Source organism: Lathamus discolor, chromosome 6, assembly GCF_037157495.1.
Source record: "Lathamus discolor isolate bLatDis1 chromosome 6, bLatDis1.hap1, whole genome shotgun sequence".
Taxonomy (NCBI): Eukaryota; Metazoa; Chordata; class Aves; order Psittaciformes; family Psittacidae; genus Lathamus; species Lathamus discolor.
Window position 1 is genome coordinate 50,585,623 of NC_088889.1, and position 24,868 is coordinate 50,610,490.

A 24,868-nucleotide genomic window follows, 5' to 3' on the forward strand; every position below is an offset into this window, starting at 1 on the left:
GTTTAAATCCTAAAAGCTTCTAGTAAACTTAAAGAAATTAAAACTTCTATTTGAGAACATATTTCCAACCCGCACTGTGACCAGCATATCTTGCTGACATGAAACATAAAGGTCAACACGAAATATTAAGTATATAATTAAAACCTAGCTTTGGGCTGAAAAACATTTGAGATTCCCAACACCTGCGAACATAAAAACGTTGAGTAGTTATTAAAATCATGGAACAGTTTGGGATGGAAGGCACCTTCGAAGGCTGCATTAGCTACCTTTCTTCCACACACCCATTTAACCCAGCTCGTTCCTGCCCATGGGCGGTACCACGTTGGTCACTCCCCGCCTCGCCTCTCACTCTCTCCGTCAGCTCCGCCACCGGCAGAGACATCTTTTGTTTGACGGGGGCTCTGCTGAGGCGGGTGTTCGAGCAGCGTCCTTCCTCTTCCTCCAGCGGGGTGCTCGCACCTCACCCGGCCGCGAACACGTGTTGTGAGGGGACGCGGCCGGGGGCCTGGAGAACCGCCGGGCCAGCGGTCCGATGCCTCAGCGGCCGAGGGGGCCATTTTTAAATGCCTCTGCCAGGCGACGGCGGGGGAAGCAGGTGCCGGGACTTCCCTGAGGCGGTGAAAGTGCGGCTCCGCTCTCTTAGGCTGGGCGCGACGAACTAGCGCCTCACAGATCTCAGACACAAGGGACACCAGGAGCCACAACCACTAAAGAGATAAAAACACTCCAGCCATGCTGGGGAGTCCCTGGGATTTAAAGGGCAGCTTTGGGCGGAGGGATCCCTCCACCCCGTGAGGCGACCGGAACTACTTCTTCACCGCGCACACGCACAGATGCACACGGCTGGTCGGCTCGAGCCGCGGGGTGGCCCGGGACTTGTTTTCTCTGAGCCAAATCCCTCCGCCGCGGCGCAGCGCCGCGCTGAGCGGTCATGAGGGATGCGGCTCAGCGCCACCCCTCCTCGGCGGGGGAGGCGCAGGGGCTCTCGGGCTGGCGGCCTGCCGCTGCTGTGCGACCGGTGTGAAGCGGACGCGGGGGGAGGAGGCAGGGAGCGGCCCAGGTTGGGGGGGAAAGGGGAGGCAGCCGCGGCGGCGGCCGCCGTCGGTGTTTCCTTTCGAGAAGTGTATCCTTCCGCGACGGGAGTAAAGCTGCGCCTCTTGGCAGTGTTCCTCCGCCACCGACAGCGCAGGGGCAGGCGGCGTCTCTTCGGACGGGTCGAGGAGATCGCGGGCTTCGCAGGGAGAAGAAGAAACTTCAGAGTGCAGTAACCGGAGCAGCGGCCCGCCTGGCTCTGCAGGCCGGCGGAAAGAGGGCTCCCTGCAGAGAAGAAGAAAAAGGAGGAGGAAGCGGTGACTGCGCTGTCTGGCCTTCGCCGCCGCCCCGCGGGGTCTCTGCGAGGGAGCCCGTGGGACTCTTTCTTGCGGGGCTCGGCGGAGGGATCTCGAGGCGGCCTTCCCCGTCGCCTCCCCCCTGCACCGCTTTCCCCTTGGCGCCGCCATCTTGGATTTTAATCCGCCATTTTTTTTCCTCCCCCCACTCGGAATTATTTTTTATCACTACCGCTGCTTTTTTTCCCCCTTCTTTCGTTTTCTGCCCCACCTCCGCCCCTCCCTCGCTCAAGTCGTCGCTTCCCCCCCTACCTTCCTCCCCCTTTTTCCCCTGTCGCTCCCTTCCCTTTGATGATTCATTTTCCCCCGGTGTTGGCTGTGGCAGTGCCGGCGGCGAGGGACCCAGTGCGGAGGGCAGCCGGGAAGTGAGTATGTGTCTTTGAGGGGGGGACATGGGGTGTCTCAACTCGAGTGGGTGGAGGCTGGGGGCAGCCCGTCTGCGGGCGGTGAGGCCGGGGTGCCGGGGGCTGTGCCCCTCAGGTGGCCTCGGGAAGGGGTGTATGTGAGGAGCCGTGCCCGCTGTCGTGCCCCGCCGCCTCGGGCGGGGCGGGGGCCGCGCTGACAGACGGATACCCCGCTCCGGGGCGGTGGTGGAAGTGGGGGCTCGGGGAGAGAGGCGCCTGCGGCCGGTGCCGCCGCGCCCAGGGGCCGGGGCAGGCGGGGGACCGCGGTGGGGCTGGGGTGTGATGGCGGTGCGGCGGGCGGCGAGCCCTAGGGGGCAGCACGGCGCTGGAGGCGGTGGTGCCTGGCCCGGCCTCTCTCCCCTTCCGCTTCCCCTTCCGCTTCCCCCTCCGGTCGTCGCTGTGTGTTGTGCGAGTAGTTTAAGCCTGGGGAGGCGTGTGGGCGACCTGGGGAGTTAGTTGTTAGTTACTTAGCAGCTCGTGGCACTTGTGGTCTTAAAGGGTTGATAGCTTTGCTATGAGTCGCGGTAGGGGGTTTAACCCGTGTTTGTACTGCTTGGTTTTTGTTGAGGTGTGTTTTGAGTGACCGTGCCCGGCTCATGGCATGGTCACTTGCGGCAGTTAAATCGAAACGCCTGACACCTTGGTTTTGTGGTTTCTTTTGGGTTTGTTTTTTTCTTTTTTTATGATTTCCTGTTGGAGAATATAAGCTTGGGTAATATAAGGGGTAAAGCATATCTTCGTCCAGCATCTGTATCTGAAATTTTAGAGTCCAGTTACATTCAACACGTTACTCTTTAAAAAAGCAAAGATAGGGGTAAGAGAGAAAGTCCGTGTGTTTTGTTGAGTTGTGCCACAGGCAGTAAGACAGTCAAGTATATAACTTGGTGTAGTTTTTTGATGGGTTGGATTCTGCACAGGGTGATGTATATGAGATGGCAGTCTGATCAGATTGTTTAGTACTGTAACTGTAAATACGTAGTAGGAGGTTTTAATCAATGAGGTTAAGATAAAGTAAGATAAGATATAAAGTACATGTCATGTCCTGTTTCTGTCATCTGGTCATTGTAGCTATGGATGCACCCTCTTCTGTTTTCATTGAAAATGTACTTTTATCTTGAATTTTTTAAGCTTTTTTCACTGCAAGTAATGCTGTGTGAAGAAATAAATACTGACTTGATTGAAAAAGGGGATTTTAGTTGTTTGCTTATCATGATATTTTGTTATTAGAGTCAAAAGGATGCATACAAACATCTCTGCTTTATACCCATTTGTGTTCACAAACTAGAAAATAAGAAAATTAGTTAGTGCATTGCATATTGAATTAGTAGGTGGGGTGATGTATCTTTGAATACCCAGTAACATGACTGAACAGGGCTCCTGAATACTTGGTTTGCTCTGTTAGTGTCATCCTATTGCGGGACTACAATTCCCAGAATTCTTTGCACTTCATACGGCATTGTGATTCAATGCAACAGACAGTTGCCTAAATTAACATAGTAAGTGTCAGGTATGATTCTTCAGTGCTAAACAGTGGATCCAGAGCTGTGGTCTTGAGAATGCACAGTATTTGATACAGTCCCAACTTAAGTTCTTGTGACCACTTCCCTGGCCCCCCCGTCTGTGTTCCCCCCCCCCCCCCCCCCCATAACACTCTCTTATACCACAGTTCAAGCCAGCAAGACTCAGACTTTTCTGATAGCTACCGATTTGGTCACTGCTTGGCTCTGCGGTTACTTTGCTGGAACAGAGGGAGGATGACTTTGAAGTGAGCATGAGCAGGCAAGGGGGCAGCAGGGTTGCTTTTGGTGTTGTTCTTGTTTAAAGTCTTAAATGAAGCATAGTGCTGTTTGTGGCAGCCGTGGTGGGGCTACCATGAAATGGTTGCTAAAACAGCTAGGACTTTTTGTTCCCCTTTCAGTGGTCTTGCTGCTGCTTGTCAGGTGCTGCATTCCTTCTTTAGTGCCCAGTGGAGGCTTGCTGAACCTTCTCAGCACATGTCACCAGCAGGTTACCTGCCCTCCTTCCATCCATGAGGTTAAACTGAGTTATGGAGAGATCCACTGAGCTTCAGAATTGGTGGAAATGTTTGTGTGAATTGGCAAGGGTGAGGAAGGAGGTGCTCCCTATCTTGGAAGCAATGAGGTTTTGGATTGTCTGTGTGAAAGTCTGCTGAACACTCATTGCTGCAGTGAGTTGGGGCAGTCATACCGCTTTCAGGGTGCTTTGCTCAGCCAGTTATTCAGCTTCATCCTGAGAGGGCTCCTGTTGGAGGAAGGGGAGGGTAAGGAGAGAGGAGAATAAGGAGCTACTGAAGGACTTCTGTGTGTGCATTTCTTGTCTGCCACTCATTTGTACTGGTATGCCATTGCTTCTGTGCCTGCATTGTACTGGGATTGGTATCCAAATGGAGGCACAAAACTCACGTGTCTGCAAAAGAACTGGCACAAGAAAAAATGGGAGTGTACAGACTGAGCTATTGGTGGGGAATTGAAGCCTGGGTTTGAGTAAGTTTTGGATCCATGTGTGTTCTCACAAATCTGCACGCTAGGGATGCAGTTCTGTGACAGTATGGACTGACCCGAGTCAGTTTCAACAGTCTTACAGCCTCCCAGGTAACTGCGTTAATCCATGTCCAGTTCTGCACTGAACTTATTCTAAGAACTGACTGGAAAAAAAAAACCAAACAAAACCACCCACAAATTTTATTTTTTTTTTTCTCTTCTCCTGGTGGTATAATTTGCTGAAACAGTTCATCCCCCCAGGGGTAAAGAAAGTCAAAAGTAGCTGTGAAATCAGGTGGCTAAAATAAGTATCTGTAGGGATGGGACTGAAATGGCCCTTGCTGGCTAAGATTTATCCTGTTGAGGAATTACAGCCTCAGCTCCAGTATCTCTAAAGTCCTGTGGGACCACCTGACCTCTCTTTAAGATACAATTTTGACTACAGAGATTATGGGAAAGTAAACTCCACAGTACCTTCTTTTTTGTCACCTTCTGTAGTTGGAAAGATCTCTTTCTGTTCCATGCCTGGTTTTGCTGTGTTTTAGTATCAATAATAATCAGTAGTGTTACATACAGTATTAGGTTCCTGCTTAAAGTGATGGTGACCATTGGCTTCACACCGTTTGTGAGCCAGAAGCATTCTGCACTTCCCTTTCCATTGTGGCTTAATGGTAACATGTCTGAGCTGTCAAAAACAGTAACCAAAGTAAGATTTGAGGCTGTTTCAAATAACTTCTTAAAGCTGTACAAGTTTTTAGCTTTGATTTTGCAGTCTTTGGTATTTTTAGAAACTTGAACACTTTTTGGGAGTGGGTATGGGGTTTTTCAATACCCAGATAGGTGTTGTAGTGAGATCATCTATAGCCTGGTGACCCTATAGACAAACCAGTTGCGTAGTTTTTCTCTGCTTCCCAAATTCAAAGATCATCTGCTTTTTTGTATAGATATAGTAATGAAATACATACCTTTTCTCTTGATATTGTTGATTTTTCCAGCTGTAATTGTGCAAGTAAACTTAATAGTATAAACCTGAAGTTATAAATGATCCATATATGGTGTTACATTATTTGATGGCAGTGCCCCTAGCAGGAATTTCTAAGTATGTAGAGGTATAAGAATATTCCTCTTCTTCTTTCCTCCCCACCTTATGAATAGGAAGATAGTGCCTATCTCTTCCTTTTCTCCCTTCATTCCTAAAGGACTTGTGTGCACAAGTCTGGTGTAGAAGGTATTGAGAGCAAATCACATCTAAAGATGTATTAAAGCTCACATGGTGCTGATGAGTGGTGCATCTCTTGCTCTCCTAGGTTATCTGTTGGCATTAGGAGCTGTGATACTCACTGGGAAAGGAATCCTGTTGTGTGGTTCTGGCTTTTGATGCCATCTCTTGGAAGCAGTGTTTTGTATTGGGAGAAGAAATAGAGGCTGGAGAAGCACACTTGCAGTTTTCAAGTTTGTCATTTGGCTTGTACTAGAAAATAAAAGGCAGCAGTAGATGGAGACAAAGGTTTTCTTGCTCATTAGGCTGCCAGGCTCAAATAAATAATGATTTTCCCAAAAAAATGTTTGCTAGTGTTCACTAAATGCCTTTTGATTTTGTTTAGGAAGGATTTCTGGTATTGTCTCTATCATTATATTTTGCAGCAAAAGCAAGGATGTTTACAGGAAACATGTCCCTGTGTTTAGTATGGTTGAGTAGTAGTCTGTGGCCACGCTGCCATTGTACTTTCGTTGTCATTAGTGTGTTAGGCAGAAGTTTGTTAGTAAAGGTAGTGTTCACCCTCCCCAAACTGGACTTAAAAAAGATCACTTCCTTTGTGCAGAGTACACCTTTTTCTAGCTGAAAGTGTACCTGTTAGTTGTCAGAAACACCAATGTATTGTTTTTTGGTTTTTTTTTCTTCCAGATTATTGCATACATGTGCAGTTGGTCTTCATGGTGAACTTCATTTACCTGTACTGCTCTTGAGTAGTAGCACACCATGGAATATAGCTCAGTTCTGGTTTGCAAAGAGACCAGGACTGAATTTAGTGGAGGTCTTTAATATAGTTTCTGCCCTTTTACAGCTGTTACAAAATAGGAAACAGGGTTTAATTAGAGTATATAGAGCTGTAAAATGTGTTGATTGAGAAGGAAAAAGAGGGAAACTTAAGAGTGAGTTTGTCATTAAGTGTTTATATGATAGTGACAGATCTTCACAGCATAGCTGTCTTCTGAAAGAAGTTCAGGTGGAATGCTTAACAAGAAAACTTCGGTGCTTTGGTTGTTGTTTTGGTGGGTCTTTTGTAGGGGGGTGTTTGGGTTTGATTTTGATTTTACTTTTTGGATGGATGTTAAGCTCTATGAATTAAAAAGAGCCTAATGTTGTATAGTACATGTTTAGGTGTGAGACTTTCATGGGGTTTTTTTTGAGGTATTACTTGAAAATAATCTGGTTCTGTGTACAGCTAAGTGCAATGAATAGGCTTTCCCTAGCAAATTTTAACTCTCTGGTTCATTTTTTGAAGGCTCTGTCTGGTAACTTCCGAAAGAATTTTGTCAGTATGCAGAGCAGCTGCATTGTGGTAGTCAGTCTGTTTGGTTCCAGCTCTGTTAAAGAGCCATGTTAAAGCTTGTTGATCCAGTAAAGTAGACATTTAAACCTTGTGCGTGTTTGGGAATCTTTTTAACTGTGTTTGTCTTTAGTTCTTGAAAAATGTTTGTATAGTGTCATTCTTTGCTTCAGAGTTCCAAACAGGTTACACATTTATTAGGAAATACAATTGGGTGTGTATTTGAAAATACTAATTTTTTTTGGTGTCACATAGCTGAGTGTGTATTTATCCATGTGTACGTATGCCTGTATAATACATGTGTGTGTAGGCCAGCTCGTACAATTGAGTTGTCATTAGCCATTTATCAGTTTTAGAATTTTGTCTTTGCTTCCAGATGTGGTTGTAAGTTCTAGGACAATACTTCACCTGTGGATATCTGCATTTGCAACAGTTGACTGTACTAGTGCTATTGAACTGCTTAACTTTCTTCCTAATGCCAGTGCAGATCACCATCTCCCTTCCCCACTCCTAATCCCGCATTTCTTTTTACATACATATATACATATTATATATATATATATATAAAATTTAATTTGTATTTAATCTGTGTCTTGGAAACAATTTCCCAGTAAGTTCTAATAATGTTTGTTTTGCTTCCAGTAGGAATTGGAACTGAAATTATTCATCCACTTCTCCAAGCCTTTTGAAAAGTGACTAAATGCAACTGAGTCAGATTGTCTGTGGGAATGAAGTGGCTGGGAGAATCCAAGAACATGGTGGTGAATGGCAGGAGAAGTGGAAACAGGTCGTCTAATGACCATGCGCAGAATCAGACCAAATTGCAGCACGCAGGAAAGGAGAATCCGAAGACGGGCAAAAATGGAGTTGAGAGAAGATCAGGCAGATGTATGTGCATATTTTTGCAGCTTTGTGCTGTATGTGATTCATCTATCAATTTGCAAGTCAAGCTTCTGTCTTGTCTTAATTCATGAAGGTTTGCATTCAGCATGTAGCTATCATCAGAAGTATTAATTACGTTTGTATCTGTTGGGTGTGTTAACTTGCTTCAGAAATACAGATCTCTTCAGTTTAAAAGTTGACAATAAGTAGACGTATGTCAGTTTTGAACTGGTGTAAGTATAAAACACACGATTGGCACTAAATGAGAACACGTATAGTTGGAGTTTGTGCAGAGAAGCTGTGGCTGCCACATCCCTGGCAGTGTTCAAGGCCAGGTTGGATGGGGCTTGGAGCAGTGTGGTCTAGTGGAAGGTGGCCCTGCCCATGGCAAGGGGGTTGGAATTATGATCTTTAAGGTCTCTTCCAAACCAAAACATTCTAGGGTTCTATGATAACATAAATTGAATTACTGACCTATCTTTTAATGAATGCACATGTAGAAGTAAAACCTGTTTTGAAGAAAGTCACATACCAGTCATTATGAAATGGTTTTAATGATCATAGTTTTTTATTTTTTGCTATTTGTCTGTGATGAAGGACTGATTACAAGTTCAGAGTAAGTCCTTTGTTCAGACCTTGGGGAAATAATTTTTGAAATTTTCATGGCTTGATCACATCTGTATGTCAGAAATTTTAGAGGCAAGCATGACTGAACTATGTACTCTGGAAAGATGCTTGTAGTTGGGGAGGGGAAGAGAGAACAAAAGCAATTAAAGACACCTATAAAATATATTCTTAAGTACTTTCTCCATTGGCTGCAACATAAATGAACAAAAGCAATAATGAAAAATTAACTGTGCTTCTGTCTGCAGATATTTTATTGTCTTCCTTAATTGTTCTACATTTTTTGTCTCAAACCTGTGGCTGTCTGTCCCTGAGTGTAGTTTGGCTTTATAACATTCTTTAAATTATATCTAATTTATGTTCTTATATTTGCAGGTAGCAGTGCTTCAGGATTTGAGGGTCAGAGTCGTTACGTGCCTTCCTCTGGAATGTCTGCCAAGGAACTGTGTGAAAACGATGACCTAGCAACTAGTTTGGTTCTTGATCCCTATTTAGGTTTTCAGACACACAAAATGAATACTAGGTAACTTGTCTTTATTTTTCTAGAAAAGAATTTATCATCTTTATAATCAGTTCAAAACTGTGGAATTTCTTGCATGTTTCTGATGCTCTGAAAAAATGGCAATTTGTGAGTAGCTTCTGCCTTTAAAATTGCGTTGTGTGTGAGACTGGATCTTGGAGCTGTGTGGCAGTGTTCCTTTGTAACACTATTACAGGTCTTTGTTAGCCCTTGTGTATCTATGCTGTAGAATAGGTTGTTAATCTACACTGTTTCCTAGCTTAAACAGTTAACTAATCATAAGTTTTAAGCTATTAGTTATTTTAATTATTTCATAGACAGAATTTAGTGTTTGGGGAATTTTCTGTTTATTTTATCTGCCTGGGTGCATTTCCCCCTCCCCCCTTACTCTTACAATATCACAAGAAAGATACAGTTCCTGTACATCAGGTGCTCAGTTTTTGCTGGAATTCTTGCTACTTGGAAATGTCTGCATAAGGTGAATTAATTTGCACACTGGGATCTTGCTTACCAGAATTGCACACAGTTTTTGTACTGTTACGCACCTGTCTCAGTACTTCTGGTCTAAAGTCTGTGCCGTCTTGGGGGTTAGATGCTGCATTTTTGTTCTACAGGCATACCACAGATTATAAGTATATACTAGAGATCTCTGTTAAGTTTTTGTTTGCATACAGGATCTGCATTGCTAGCTTAATGGGGAAGCTATATAGAAATGATTAGTTTCTAAGGACAGGAATCGTGTGCTTATTATTGTACAATAAAAAGAGCTAAGAGTTTCCAGGCAGCACATAATGGAAAACGGGCTGCTCAGTCCTTCAGACTGTTGCGATGGCTATTTTAAAGAATAGTAGCTTACCTGTGCAGTGTGGTCAGATAACCAGAGTATCAGTTAAGTAGATTTTTGTATGTAGGTAATGAGCTGATCCATTCAGAATTGACTACTAGATTAATACATTGTCAGATAAGACAAACGGTTGCTGGAATTATGTGATAGCATGAGTTGCACATGAAATTCCATCAGTGATGTCCTAGTAACTGTGAAGACTTACTACAAAGAAATTTGTCTTTTTTGCTGGAGGGCACTGTGCCCATCTGTGAGAGGAATGCTCGAGTTCTTTCTGTTCACTCTGTGTTGTTGGTTACAATAGCACATTGTGCCCAACAGGGTCTAGGTGGATAGTCTTACAGTCTGGTTCAGAGTGTTTTTGTATTTACAGCAGTTAATTGAACTAAATACATACACTCAAAAGACTTTTGTTGCATGAGTGGTAGTCTGCAGGTTATGCACAGGTAGTGAATTCTTAACTCTTTTTGCTAAGAAAATTATGTATTCATTGTTTAGTAGTTGGAGAAGCTTTTTTTCAGAAATGCTTTCTGCTGATATGTTTTCAACACTTAAAATACTTTTTTAATTATAATTTGAATCAAAAAATTAGACAAAGGCTGTCATCATGTATTCTTCCTTTCTCAGACTTGGAGAACAGTTACAGGCAGTCTTGAAGGGCAATAGTTAATAATCTTGGAGCACTATGGGAAATGCTTAGGTGAGGCTTATGACTTCTACCAGAAACACATCTTCTTGCCTCTTTCATAATGTCCTATTGAAAGAGTTTCTGTTGTTGCTATGAATTAAAGGCATCAGCATAGTTCTTGTTCATCTTTTTGGTACAGTGATGACATCTGCTTGTTACTGTAGCTGTGATGCTTAGATCATCTTCCTTCCATCTAGTAAGCTGTAGTCTTTCTAGAGCTCTTGTTCTTGTAGAGCTCTTGTCTTGTATTGTTCTTGCATGGCTTTGAGGGAAGGTGTGGGGAAAAGCAAATATGAAAAGACTAGACTTTTCAAAATGTCAGAGCTAGTATCAAATGCATGATTGTAGTAGAAATTTATGTTTAGGCATCTTCTCCTACAGTGTGATGAAGTCATGTTAGTTACATAGTTCATGTACTGAGATGCCCTTGCAATTAAACAGCCATTTATGATGGCAAGCAAGTATTTCCTGTTCCCTTGTTGTGATTTGTTTGGAGATGTACTGTGGACTATCTGACTGCCACTATTATGCTTTGCTGTTTGTATTTTTGCAACTAGCAGCTCAGGGTAAGCTGATGATCACTTGCTGACATTGCACTTCACCTTACCGCTGGATGCCAAGTTACTTAATAATACAAAAATATGAGCTCCTATATAAGGACTTTCTGTACTTCATTCATTCCTTTAGTTGAAGAGTTTGTGAAGACTTCTTGTTTTGGCTGGAGTATATTGATGGGGGGTGGGGAAGGGAATCTAAATTTTGAGTAAAATACACAGATTATTGTTGGAGTGTCTTTCTTTTCCATTGTCATTATACTGAATAAGTGATCTTACAGTACAGTGGTGACAAGAATATGAGTATTTTTTTCCATGGGCCATAATTCTTGAATGCCCTTTATCTTGGGGTTGGGCTATTAGCTCTGTAAACTATCAAATCAATAATATCTGAACCACCTGAATACTAGTTCTCAAAAGGTTACAGTGAGATCCCCCCAATAACTTTGTCCATTGTTCCTCTGAGATACTTCCTTGTCACCCAGGGATTTGATAGACAGCATAACGTGTAGCTCTGGAAATGTGTTCAGTGGCTTTACCTAAAAGTAACTTACTATCCTGTTGGATTTCCAAGAGAAAGTGGATTGTTCTCAAAACTTCTGGCCCTCTTTATAGAGTCGCTGTGGTCATTCTTTCATCAAATTGGTAGCTCTTATCTCGACAAAATAGCAGGTTAGCAGTTAATACAAAACTTCATATATTACTAAGTATAATCTTGTCAAGTACGGCTGTTCTAAAAGGTTTTGTGCCTTCTTGTACAAATCCTGTTATATCATGCTTCTTTGGGTTTCTTATTTGTTTGCTTGTTTGTGTTTTGCTTGTTTGTAGGGCTTTGTTTGTGGTATTTTTGTGTGTGTGACAGACTGTACTGGCTCTAAGATTTACTTAGTCTTGCACACCTTTCTTTTTTGTAAAACAAAACTGATTTTGCAAGCTATTACTTTCTGGATTGGAGATTGTCTGACACAAAAGATTAAAACTGGCACTTGTAAAAGCGAAGTGCATTCTTACTTACCATACTGTCTTTTATTCTCAGATGCTTTTCCCTAGGCTGAGTGCTGAATCTTTGAAGTTGCATGCCTTAATGGCTAATCCATTCTTTACTGTCTTGCATACAAATGTGTTAGTATTTAAAACTTAATCCATAGTCATGATCATAGAGGTGTAATTACCAGTCAGTATCTTTTCCTGGTTCCCTAAAGCACCAGCATCATGCTAGGAAATACTGAGAGCAGTTCCAGTGATGTAGGATGTCAAATGCTTTGTAATCTCCTTTAGGATTTAAGTTTGGTGTGTTGGTGCAGGTGGTTTTGTCTGATAACGAGACTAAAGGACCAAATACAAGGTGTTTGGGGATGATGTATGGGAAGCTGCTTACTCTCAAACACTGCACCAGGAGCGATTGCTGGCTTTGGTGTAAACAATCAGTTGTTGTGAACTTAACATGTACATCACTCTTTGTCCATTAGTCATCCTGGAGCAATAAGGATAAAAAAGGCAAAGCAGTTCCATATCACTTGCATTTGTGGGTCTGTGCTGAAACTTTTCTGCACCTCTTAGCTCATTTCAATACAGTAATAAAAGAGCTCATATTTATCTTGAACAGGGTTTGGAGGTAGAACGAGTTATGTGGCTTCTGCTAAATAAGGTTACCTGACTGTATGGTTCAACTTTAGTGGCATCATACTGTGGAGATACTGGATTAGAGGTACACAGCTCTTATGTAGCGACACCCTATTTCAAAATGAAGCTCTTACTGAGGTCTGAAGAATGTATCTGTTTACTTTACAAAGTCACTTTGACCTCTGTCTAAAATTTTTCTTTTTTCTGTTTTTTCTTTTTGCTGATAATTCAGTAACATCCTTCTGCTTGCTTCTGGTTGTCTTCCTTCACTGTGTATAATCACACACAGTGATTATATTGTAACTAACTATTTCACTGCTGCTGAATGTTTTGGATTTAAAAATAAACAGAAATATCACAACCAGCACCACCCCCTCCAAACCAACACCCACCACCTTACTCTCACATGCTTTTTCTAGTTGCACCTTTAACTTATATAAAAAGTGTTGTATCTCCTAAAGATGGAGTCGCTTGTATCCAGTAGTCATGGTAACTGCTAAATTAAATTTACCATGTGGAGTGTCAAAACAGGAGAGGAATGGGGGGGTTTTTTGTGTCCCCCATATTTATTTAAAGACAGGATTTATTTGCTAACCATATTAAGGAGACTGAAATTATGTGGTTGTTAGAATTTTCTTCTCTTCTTGGCAGTATTGGAGTTTCGACAATGCGTGTGTAGTTCAAGAAATTTCAGTAACTTGGATTACTCTTGTCATTAAAAATGCTGGTTTGAACTCTGGCTTTTAAAGAACATGGAGTTTTTACAAATCCCAACACTGGATATTGATCACAGAATAAGCTGATTTTTATATAACTAGCTTTTAATTAAGATACTCATCCTACTGCTGCAGGGTTGGGCGGAGGGGGGAAGGGGGATGCCAAAATGTATGTTAACTAAATAAATGGTTCCCACTTACTATAAGTGGATGGGTTTTAACTGTTGTTTTGCTGTCTTGGATGCTGAACAGCCTTGCAGTTTTAGCTTTTGTGCTGAATCTGGTATTAGATGAACAGTAACTTGCTGTCTTTCCATAGCCCCTTACATAAAAGTATCATCCAGACAAACTGCCTGCTAAGAGACTAATGGGATGCTATGTTTTGATAAATTCATTCTTCTTGATGTTCCCTAGTCAGGAGTTGAAAACTAGGTTTAGAAGTATAACTCTTTTATCACCCACCAATACAGTATGTGGAGTTCCATAGTAGAATTCTCACAGGATCAGTTTGTCCTTTTTGTTCAAACTCACTGCTCTCAGTGACTGAGACTGAGCAAGGTACTGTGCTTCTGAACTTACCAGAAACTCTCCTTTAACTTCCTTTATAGGCAAGCATCTCACTGACCTTTGGCTTTATACCTTGGAGTTTCAAGAGTCTTTAAGTATTCCTGAGGTAAGAGAAACTTGACAGAGAGAGAGAGAGAGAGAGAGCTCTGCTTCCCTAAGCCGTTTTCCTACATCTTCCTTATTCAGAACACCTCAGTTTGCCCGTAACTGGGAAAAGATCATCATCTAGCTATTTTGAAATTGAAATAACAGTTGCTTTTCTGGATCTTGTTGACTAGGGAGAAATAAATACTACCTAGGGAAGTGGGAAAAGTTTCTGCTGTGCAGCTTGTCAGGGAGAAGGTGTATTATTATTTCTTTAAAGATACTGTGATAGCGAAGTTTTTCATTCTTAGTTTACTTTTAAAAACAGACTGTTGTGCAGCAAATTCCATGTTCTGTGAGACCTGATACCTGAAGCTGTTTGTAGGATGGCTCAGTGAGTCTGTGCCTGTGAGCAGATTCAAACATGGAGTGTCTGATTCAGCTTCTGTGAGGGATTCTAATAAAGAATTTGTTCACAGGAGCAAACCAGAAGTCTGGATAAACAGCTCTGATTTTAATTGACTCTCTGTTTAGAGACTGGGTTGGCTGGTTTGTTTTGTTGGTTTTCTTGTGTTCTATCTTTCTATTTCTCTTTTTAGAACTAGTCTTGTATTTTAATGATACTTAAAAGCCAGCTTCTTTGCCTAGTTTTATTTGTATAAATTTAGCTGTGGGATATTCTCAGGCTCTCTTCAAGGTGGTGCTCAAAAACAGTTCTGTAGACTCTTCCAGCAGATACGTAGATTTTTTAATTTTTTTTTTTTATTAATTTGTTAATGTTGTCTGTAAATGAGGAAGCCCTGTAACACCAAAATAATAGTATTTCTCAAAACCAATTGCCTTTTTGGTAGATAGTGCTGGGAAAGACTAATGAATAAACTGATATTTCATGATACTCCTTGGAGAAGTGAAGTATCTATCAGTAGACATTCAAATTCTCAAGGAACGCTACTTCTAGGCTTTCTCAGCATATTGGCTTCTTCAATATCTCAAATCAGGAGGTATCTCTTAAACTATATGTGGGGATACACCTGTGAAAGTACTGAAGCTTTCATGAGGAGTGTGGGTTATATTCTGGGTTTGCTCATAAGCTTTGTATGCTCTCAGTGCAGTTTATATGTACTGTTGAGCTGTGAACAGCTCACTGTAAACCACAACTGTGAGGAACAGCTGTGAACTCAGGCTCACTGTGCAAAGTATCATTCTGTTTCCCAGATTTGGGAATCCTGGAAATGTAATGCTTCATTAAGTTGGTTCCTGGAATCTTTCCATTTACTTGTGGACACTTTGTGCTTGTTTAGATTCCTGTTTATCTTTTCTCATTATTTCTGTCCTGTCACCATGTAAAATATGTCAACAGAGTGTTTTGGTAGAGGTGCTGCAGGAGGTCCTCAGTACCGGTTCTTGAGCCCTTGGGTGCCAGGCGTCATGTTCTTTGGAGGAAAAGGGAAAGACAAAAAAAAAAAAGGAAAAAAAAAATCACACCCCAGAACTCCTCCCAAACCAGTTCTTGTTTTAAGTTTTAAATGTGGCATTCATCTGACTTCTTGATGTTCTGGGGTTTTTACCATCTTTACCCCATTCCTGTTTCCACCCTTCTTTTTGGCCTTTTCAAGACCTGAGCATAGACTAACTATTCTGCTTCCTAGGAATGATGTTACATGAGTTTCTGCTAGGCATTTAAAAGAATTCCACCACCAGTGTGGAATGCCTGAGACAAGAGGCCATAGAAACACCAGCTGAATGTGATCCATGGACATATGTGACTTTTAAAGGATTGGGGCCAGGTTCTGAGCCACCAAAGGTAGTTAGTCAGGTAGTTATCTAGTCAGCCTCTGAGAATGGTACATTGTGAAAGATCTGAAGCATCACTGTAGGGCTATAAGATGGGCCTCTAATTGCTAGAAAATATAGGGTGTTGATTCTTTTTCTGTAGGTCATGAGAGCAACTGTTTAGACTTAGCATCTGCTCTGCTTTTTATTTTTTGCTTTCTTTTTCTGCTCGTGGTTGAGTTGGGATATTGCTTTCTTTAGCTAGCCTAGACCAAGCTTCTTGATGATAAGCAAGAATGATTATGTCTAACACATACATTGCTTGTCTCAGGTGCTAATGCCATTTTGGATGTGATAGGTTTTTTACCTGTCTTTTTTCCTGGAGGTCACTTAGCTAAAGTGAGTAGTGCATTTCAACATACAATATGAAATGTAAGGGAAAGGGCAACCATTCATTTAACCAAGCAAGAACAGACATAGCTGAAGACAAATTTTAGCTGTAAATCCTGTGGGGTTTTGTCCTTTAATGTTTGCAGATAAAGGTGCAAACAAAATGTTGACCTGTCTTGTTTGTGCATATTCGTGTACTTTGTACTTCTCATGATGTAAGTACAGTTGGGTCCTTGTTGGGAAAACTGTTTCTGATTGAAAATGAGATCAAATCTTACTCTGAAACTAGTCAGGTTCAGTTCAGGCTATATCATTTTAAATTCTTTTAATGTCTGAGGAAGCTCTTTGAGTATGACTGTCAAATCTGGGAGAAGTCTTTCTGGTTTGGGGAGAATTGGGAGGTCACAATCTTGTGTTCAACTAGGAAGTGAAGGGAGACTTTGCTGTGCTATGGAACAAAACCAGTAATGATCATGTCGTCTGTAGTCTGAAGGGAGTTTTCTTCCATGATGAGGTCTCAGCAACTTGTTGAGACAGCTGGCTGTTGGGAGTTGGGATAAGTATACTCTTTACTAAAGAACTTGATTTGAAACTTAGTTGCACAGTAGGTAACTGCAGTGCTATGTGGACATCTTATTTCTTGACTGGCTCTTGCTATATTGTTGGATTTTATCCCACCCCGAATTACTACTGTATCTTCTTTGAAAGTTCACAGGTTTATGCTGATAATTTTTGCTGTATTCAAAAAGATTGCTTAGTCGTTATGTTACAAGGAAGTTTTTCAGGTGGAGAATGCAGAGATATATAAAGGCAGTAGCATGGAACACTGATAAAGTACACTGCTGCTGGAAGTGATACTGCTATTAGCAGGTCTTTATTGTATCGGGGGCATACGTACCGCATTTTACTTCTAATGAAGGAAATTGAATCATCATCATTATTAGTTATTTCTGATTAAACTCTACTATTTTACAAGGTGAAATAGAATTAGGATGTGCAGCACTTAAGCTGTGTTGTTTCCTTCATACAAGTGGCATAGAAGCAGCAAATTATTACTTGGTCATCTGAAAATAAGTTACTTGCAGCAGTTAGCATTCTGAGATGAGGATAAGCCAAGTGAATGTTAATTTGAAATATGGGGTGTCAGTGAGGGAGTTGATGAGGCTTCCTTCCACTAACTTAAAGAATTTATTTCCCCTTGTGTGCTTTGGTCATCAAATACAGACTTCATTTGGTAAGTAAGAGGAAATAAAATCAGCATTGTGACATAGTTAACGCAAAGTAATGGGACTCAATCTTACAGATTTAATCAAAAGCTGGTAGCTTATGTAACACTTCTGTCATATGCTGTGTACGCAAAAGATGTGAGTTGTAAAAGGAGTGGCAGCAGACTTTTTCTCATGACCCTAGAAAATTTTTATCTTTTTAAAGAGTCCCCTGGGGTGTGTCATACACTGAAAAGTCCACGCAACCCACCTCCACCCCAGAGCGGAGTATATATGGGTATGTGCTCAGGAAAGGCAATTTATAGAGCTTTGACATAATTTCCAATTAAGTTCTGCTTTCTCTTGATGGTTTTTCAGCTCAGAAATAGATATCCTGCATCTTGCAGCCATATAGGTTTTTTTCTCTGACCATTTTTTTCCTGTTGAAGATGTAAGAAGAAATATCCTTCACATCTCAAGCTTTAGCAAGAAGGCAGAATTCTTTGCTAATGTGCAGGAGTTTATTCTCGTATTTACCCATGCTTTTCAGCTACCTGTTTCCTGTAGCAAATAATTTAGGGGGAAAAATCTTATGATAGCACAGAATTGTGGAATTTCAGCCTTCTACAAATGTAGTATTTATACTGTGTGTTATTATTTATCAATACTTGTGTAGTCATTAAGAGGTGTTGTATATGAATGCAAATGTTACATTTGCATTCCACATAAATCCATAGAGTGGATTTGTCAATATAAGGTGGCTTTGGGTTGGGCAAAAGTTTATATAAAATCACTCTTCAAGATAATTCCTTTTCTTTTTTTTTTTTTTTTTTGTTCTGAGTTTTTTTTTTTTTAATCTTTCAGTTGAACTGTCTAATTGTCACTTATTTAAAGAAAAATACATTGTAGCATGTGAGGTTGTAGAGGGCTTAAATTTAAAATCACGTACACCCAACCCAGCTGCAAAAGCCAGAACTGTGCATAGATCCTTTGATACAACTGTTAACTAGGAAACTTAAAACACACGGTTTATTTGCTGATTATTTTTGCATATGCGTTTTTAATGATAGTAGATTTATTAGGAAGGACAGTAACACTTCCATTGTACTAGTTCTTTAGGTGCTTTGTTCCATATAATAGGCTTGAAAGCAGTGAAATACTACTCTGTGCAGGTTAATCTTACCAGATACTTGTTTTATAAATAAGTTGTGCTTCTCAGCAGAATGGAGGGTTTTAACATCCGAAGTTGTATGCTTAGCTTTACCTTACTTCTCCTATTGCTTCAGGAAACGAGGGCCTGTGATTTCAGTATGTAATGGTCAATTTCTTTATGCTTAGGAGTTAAATATTTTTATGACTTGCAGAAGACCTCTATGTTGCAAGTAACTGTGAGGAGGAATTGAAAATTAATGTCAGTGGACTGGAATAGCTTTATTCTTTATTTCAGATTTCGACCTATTAAAGGAAGGCAAGAAGAACTGAAAGAGGTGATTGAACGTTTTAAGAAAGATGAGCACTTAGAAAAAGCCTTCAAGTCCTTGACGTCAGGTGACTGGGCCCGGCACTATTTTCTTAACAAGAACAAAATGCAGGAAAGGTTGTTCAAGGAACATGTAGGTGTATTTGTAATTAATGTGCTTTTTCAGATGGTTGAAAGGCTAATAAAATGTAAACATTTCTAGGAATGTAGCAGTAGTGAAGTAATGCACTGCTGTATGTTATTTCTTTGATTGCTTTTTAGTAGAAACTTTCTTTGATTTTTAAAACCCAGCAAGCTCCCTGCCCCCCTCTTTTTTTTTTTTTTTTTTTTATTTTTTTTAGTTACCTTGCCATGTGTTTATAATAATCATGTAGAAAGGAAAACATATTTCAAAACACATTTGCCTCTTTTGCTGTTGATGTAAGTCATATGTGGAAGAGAGAAGGTCTGCTTCTGGGAGACAAATGTTTCTAGGACCTTTCATTCTTTGAAAGTTGTATTTTTACCCCTTTTTCTGTTTGTTTTGTGGCTTGTTGGCTTGGTTGGTTGGTTGGTTTTTCTTACTTATAACTGTCATAAATCAATTTTTATGACAAAGGTGAAGAAAAAGGGAGAAGCATTTTTACTTCAAAATGCCTCAGCTGCTTTGGCTATAGGGGCTTTATGGGGGAGTGTTGCTCTTCCTTCACTTCCCATGCTCCAAATCCATTTTGTGTGTAGTATATATTGGTTGTTGATTCTCAAAGTTGTGAGGAATTCATGGTGGGTTTTGGTTTTGTTTTTTAATTAAAAAAAAAAACCCAGCTTTTTCAGGAATGAGTGCATTGTTTTCAGATACAGCCAAAAAGAATTTGGCTTACTTGGAAGATTTTAGTAATGTAGAAAAAATTAGGCAGCAAATTATTTTTGAGTAATATAACTGTACTTTAACTAAAAGGAATTTACGCTGCAATCCCTCTATTCAGTATTAAGATTTGTCATGGGAAATAATACATTTTTCAGAACTGAAAGAAGAAAATTTGATCCTGTAGATTGTTAGGTCTCAGTGGTTCTTAAAGATCTGCTAAAGAGAAGAATTTTTGAATGCAACTACTCAGTAACTTTAGGAAGAAATTACCCATTTTCATTGGTTGGGATGATTTTGTGTCATTTGAGGCATCTTTAATTTTTTTTTTTTTTTTAACTCTTTGGATAGTCATGTTATCCATGTGAGAATTCCTGCAAGTCAATCTGAAGAACTAAGAGTAACATAAAATGTTAATACAGCTAAAATTTATAATCAGATAAGCATTTTGGCAAACAACATCCCATTGCAATATCTATTTTTGTGGGGGTTTTTCATGCAGTTCACTGACTTTCATTTTTCTATGTTTCTTTGTTTTGCTTGTAACAGGAAAGTACATGTTTTCTTCCATTGCAGGTATTTATTTATTTACGAATGTTTGCTACCGATAGTGGGTTTGAGATACTGCCTTGTAATCGGTATTCTTCTGAACAAAATGGAGCCAAAATTGTTGCAACAAAAGAATGGTAAGAAATACAGTTTACTGTTACATTCTATTTCTGTAGATTTGTTTTTGAAAGATTCTAGAAATCTAAAAGTATGATGTAGAGTTAAAACAGCAACCAGTGAAATACAAATTTTTGTATTTTTTTACTTAAAATTAAATTTGGTGTCTGTTTTTGCTAAGTACTTAACACACAATACATGCTTCTGTAAGACATTCATTTGTATATTTGGACATAGGCATACAGTTTTCAGTATACAAGTGGTTTTAATCTTGTTTTCAGTCAGATAATTGAGTTGTTTGCCTCCTGTGACAAACACAACCGTGTCAAGACTTGCATTATATCGTATTTGTTATACAACAGATAATTGTAGGGGAAATTAGTTTTTCACCTCTGTGGAACTGAGGGGTGTTATTTGCATGTTTTCATTGTGCAAGATAAATCTTTCCTGGAAACACAAAGTTGGAACCCGAGTGTATGTCCCCATCTCATTTTGACACATCTGAGTTTCATTATAAGCATGTCTGTGGCAGCACCAGCAGATCCTGGGTTAATGCAGATTATTTTAAAATAAACTTGCCACTTCCTTCCACCTCTCCTCCCTTCCATAATTTATATTTGTTTTGCTTTGTGGCAGTACATACTCATAACAGCACACTTGAGATGATGATACGCTATTATACGCAGGCTAGGACTGGCTAGACATTATGCTGGCAGCATACCAAGTAAGCATGCTGTTACTGTAAGGCCACAGCCTGTACATGTGGGAGAGTAAGCTTTAAGAAGGTTGAGGCCAGTTTCTATATCTTCATGACTGTAGCTGGAAGTTCCACAACTGCAACATAATGAGTATGTTGGGGGTTGGGTGGTTTTTTTTTTCAGTGTGAATTCTCCCCATGGCTGATTCTTTGGGGTGGAAGCTCTGTGTTTAGGTCTGCTAAAAATAAATTAACTTTACGTGCTTTAAATTAATAATACATTAACCTTAAATCTTGGGTGACCTGAGAAGTGCACAAGACAGGAGAGCTGCTTCTTAACCCTGCCAGTATCTAGAAAACTTCTGAGGCTCAAAACTGATAAGAGTTCTCGGCTCTCTCATATGGGAGAATTTTGCACTTAAAAGGCTTGGCTTCTAGTTTGTGTCCTTCATGTGTATTTAGTATTTCCATATTCATCTCTGTTAGAGTAATCTGGCTAAAATTTGGAATGGCCACTCTAAAAGGCAGTGGAAACAATGCCCTTGCAAGGTAATGGAGAATGCTTCTTCCTAGGCAGAGTATTCAGTGCCTCTGGTATGCTGTATTTCTGATGGCAGATTGGCTGTCTGCACATGAAGGCATCATGCTTTTGTTGTTGTGTCCCACCCTTCATCCCCCAGTGGTTTATTTCAAGGACCAGCTTGATGCTGAATAACCACTCATGAAAGAGGGAGATACCTTGCATGAATTCTGGCCATTTTTCTGAGTCATTACTGGGCCTCTTTTAAGAAGAAGTGGAGTTCTAAGCATCTTCACTATGCAGTGTTTTCCTGGCCAGTGGAAGAAGTGTAGGAAATGCAAACAAGAGCAGCTGGAGGAAGTGTCTTAAGTGCTGATGGGGAGGGAGTGTGCACAAATGAAAAATCTTTCTTTTTGTTTAAACAACTGTAGAAGCTGAAGTAATCAACTCTTGCAGTTTCTTGCTTACAGTTTCAGGAAATTGTGGAAACAGTGGTGGTAATGTCTGTCAGAATTGATGTAATTGATTCTATATAGCAGCATGAAAACTTACATTTAATTTCTGATAAGTCTGTTTAGTCTAATATCCTGCCTCTAACTGAATTAAAGCATGAGGTTTATAGGGGTTGAGAAGTGGTTTACAAAACACTTCCTGTTATTGACAACTTTTCTTCTTGTGAAATTACTTTGCAATTTTGACATATGCATTCTTATTTCTGCTGTTCTTTATACACTAAAGGAAACGAAATGATAAAATAGAATTACTTGTGGGCTGTATTGCTGAACTATCAGAAATGGAAGAAAACATGCTGTTGAGACATGGGGAAAATGACTTCAGTGTCATGTATTCAACCCGGAAAAACTGTGCACAGCTGTGGCTTGGTCCTGCTGCATTTATCAATCATGGTGAGTAATAAGTAGAGGAAGCATGTTGAAGGACATAAGCATTTTTACTTCTAAGTGTTGTTACAGGTGGGCTGAACAACACAAGACCTTAGAGAAAATGTCTGAATCTGGCATACTGGGTTACTGTAGGACAAAATTCTGGTGGGATTTTCTCAAACCAAAGCTGTGGGAAACTCACAGAAGGCTTTAGGCAGTGATGCCTTCTTCCTTCACAGAGACTTTAGAGCTGGCAGCTGAATTGATAGAGCATATTGTGGGTTACCTTGAATTCTTTGTGAACTCAGTCAGCAGTAGCATATTTCTTAGGTGAACTTACGCCTTTAACCTTTGGCACAGAAGCTTAATTGATTCTGTTGCATTTGTATGCTGAAGGAAAAGCAGGTTGGATTTAAGATAAATCCTGTTACCTTAAAGAGGAAGGAAACTGAACATTTGTGATTGCACAGGGAAGAGCTCAGAAACCAGATCTTTGTATGCATAGCCCTGTGCAATACTGATGTAACTCCCAGTATGTAGTTGAGATTCTATAGTTATTGAAGTCAGAGTGAATCCTTACTTTAGATATCTACAACTATTCATGTTTCAGGTCTTATCAACAGTTAATTGACTTTATCTTTTGGACCTTTTTCAGATTGCAGACCTAACTGTAAGGTAAGCAAGAAATTAAAATAAATCACCCCATATTTTTTCTCTGTCACTGCACCTTCCCCCTTCACCCCCCATCTGTTTCAGTGTTTTTTGTTTCTTATTCAGATACTGTTCAATCATACTGATAAACTTCTCCCCCCCTCTGTTATGTCCTTCTCCAGTTTGTCTCGACGGGCAGGGATACAGCATGTGTGAAAGCTCTAAGAGATATTGAACCTGGAGAAGAAATCTCTTGTTACTACGGAGATGGGTTTTTTGGAGAAAATAACGAATACTGCGAATGCTACACCTGTGAAAGGTATGCATTGACATAACTAAGTTTCAAGTGGAATTGAGCTTATTCAATACATATCTTATGAAATTCCTTGATTATGAGTACTGAGACCTTTTGACACATTATAATTGTTCTTTGCTACTTCTTTTAATGACTTTTTTCCTTAATGTTGTTACTGAATCATTACATATCTTAGAACTTCTTCATTCTGTTTTTCTTTTGATCCTTTGTTCTGGAGATAGCCCAAAATGAGATTTAAAAAAAAAAGAACGTGTAGATTCTTAAAAATATTTGTAGTGAATAAAATAGAATTGAAAAGAAAACAGTTGTAGCCTCTATGAGACCATTAGCAACTGACCCTTCACTTTTGCTCTTTTTTCTTTCCACTAGAAAAAGCAAATTTCATTAACATTTTCTGTGTTGAAGTTCTTTTCTGCTGGCAGTGTGCAAAGTAGTTTTCACCTTGTGCTATTAGAACTTTGGGGGTTCTCTGTTCATAAACATCTGCGGTTTGGTCAGTACTTGCATTTATCTGCCCAACATTGATATGTTTGTTTTTAACCTGTGCTGTCCCAGCCTAGTTTCTTAACAAAATTGGTTCAAAGAATTTTTGGTTGTTTTTTGCCATGTTGAAACGTCTGCTTACTGTGAGCATGGAGGCTCAGCATCATTTGTGAGAACTTCACTTAGTTCCAAGAAGAACTACACAGAACCTGTAATAGTTCTGTTGCTGTTCAACCTAACTGTAGAGAAAAATAAATAAATATATATGTAAAGGAAAAATAGTAATCATCTTGTGAAATAGCTTAGTGCACATATGTATAAATAGTCTAACAATCCTGCTTTAGTTTTTACTGCATTATTGCACTTCAGGAAAAGGGAAAACTTTCTGGTGTGGACCTCCAAGCTCATCTGATGTTAGTGGATCATTCCAAGTAAAGGGTACAGTCTCAGACTTTATCTAGAAAGCTGCTAGTAAAAACGTACTTCAGTCCTGGGAGTTGTTGGGCCCCATGGTTGTTCTTTTCTTGTTACTTAGAGCGATATGTTTGGTTTTACTCAAATTCTGTTGATTTTAATGTAATATGGACATACTTTCAGGAAAAAAACCCACCACATTCTATGTCCAAACAGTTTCACTAACTTCTCATCTTTGTATTTTAAGTCCATGAAAATGTTGCATTTTAATGCTAGCATTTGGGTAATTCTAACTTTAGGAATCTGCTTTTCAGTCACAAGGCTGTGGTACAGCAATCAGAAATGAAAAATTTGAATTTAGGGGAGTTGAGCAAGGAAAAATGAGTCCTTACCAACGCTGATGAGGCAGCTGTCACTTTGTACACCACCAAGAAAAATATCTTTAAGTGACTCAATTTTGACTATGCTGTAAAGGGTGTTAATTTGTAATGTTAAAATGCTAGACTTCTAAGAATCTGTAGGGTACATTTGGGAGCTATAGGAAGGTTGGCACTGTATTTTTTTTTTTGTTTATTTTTTATTTTTCCCTCTATTTTCAAGC

At 40.1% G+C, this 24,868-nt stretch overlaps 1 protein-coding gene across 5 annotated transcripts in view; it reads left to right on the forward strand.

Moving 5' to 3' along the window:
* Window positions 1-373: 373 nt before the first annotated feature.
* The window catches only part of KMT5B (lysine methyltransferase 5B), a 29,975-nt gene continuing 5,480 nt past the window's right edge, over window positions 374-24,868 (forward strand). Inside the window, exons 1-8 of one of the 5 annotated variants that reach the window (XM_065686805.1) lie at window positions 374-1,757; window positions 7,488-7,733; window positions 8,727-8,874; window positions 18,763-18,928; window positions 20,216-20,325; window positions 22,261-22,427; window positions 23,059-23,078; window positions 23,237-23,373. In XM_065686805.1, the coding sequence (XP_065542877.1) occupies window positions 7,574-7,733; window positions 8,727-8,874; window positions 18,763-18,928; window positions 20,216-20,325; window positions 22,261-22,427; window positions 23,059-23,078; window positions 23,237-23,373 (908 nt within the window). In that variant the 5' untranslated portion in view covers window positions 374-1,757; window positions 7,488-7,573. Of the gene's footprint in view, window positions 1,758-7,487; window positions 7,734-8,726; window positions 8,875-18,762; window positions 18,929-20,215; window positions 20,326-22,260; window positions 22,428-23,058; window positions 23,079-23,236; window positions 23,374-24,868 lie in introns of those variants that run through there. The other 4 variants (XM_065686806.1, XM_065686802.1, XM_065686804.1 and 1 more) reach the window with 4 other exon arrangements.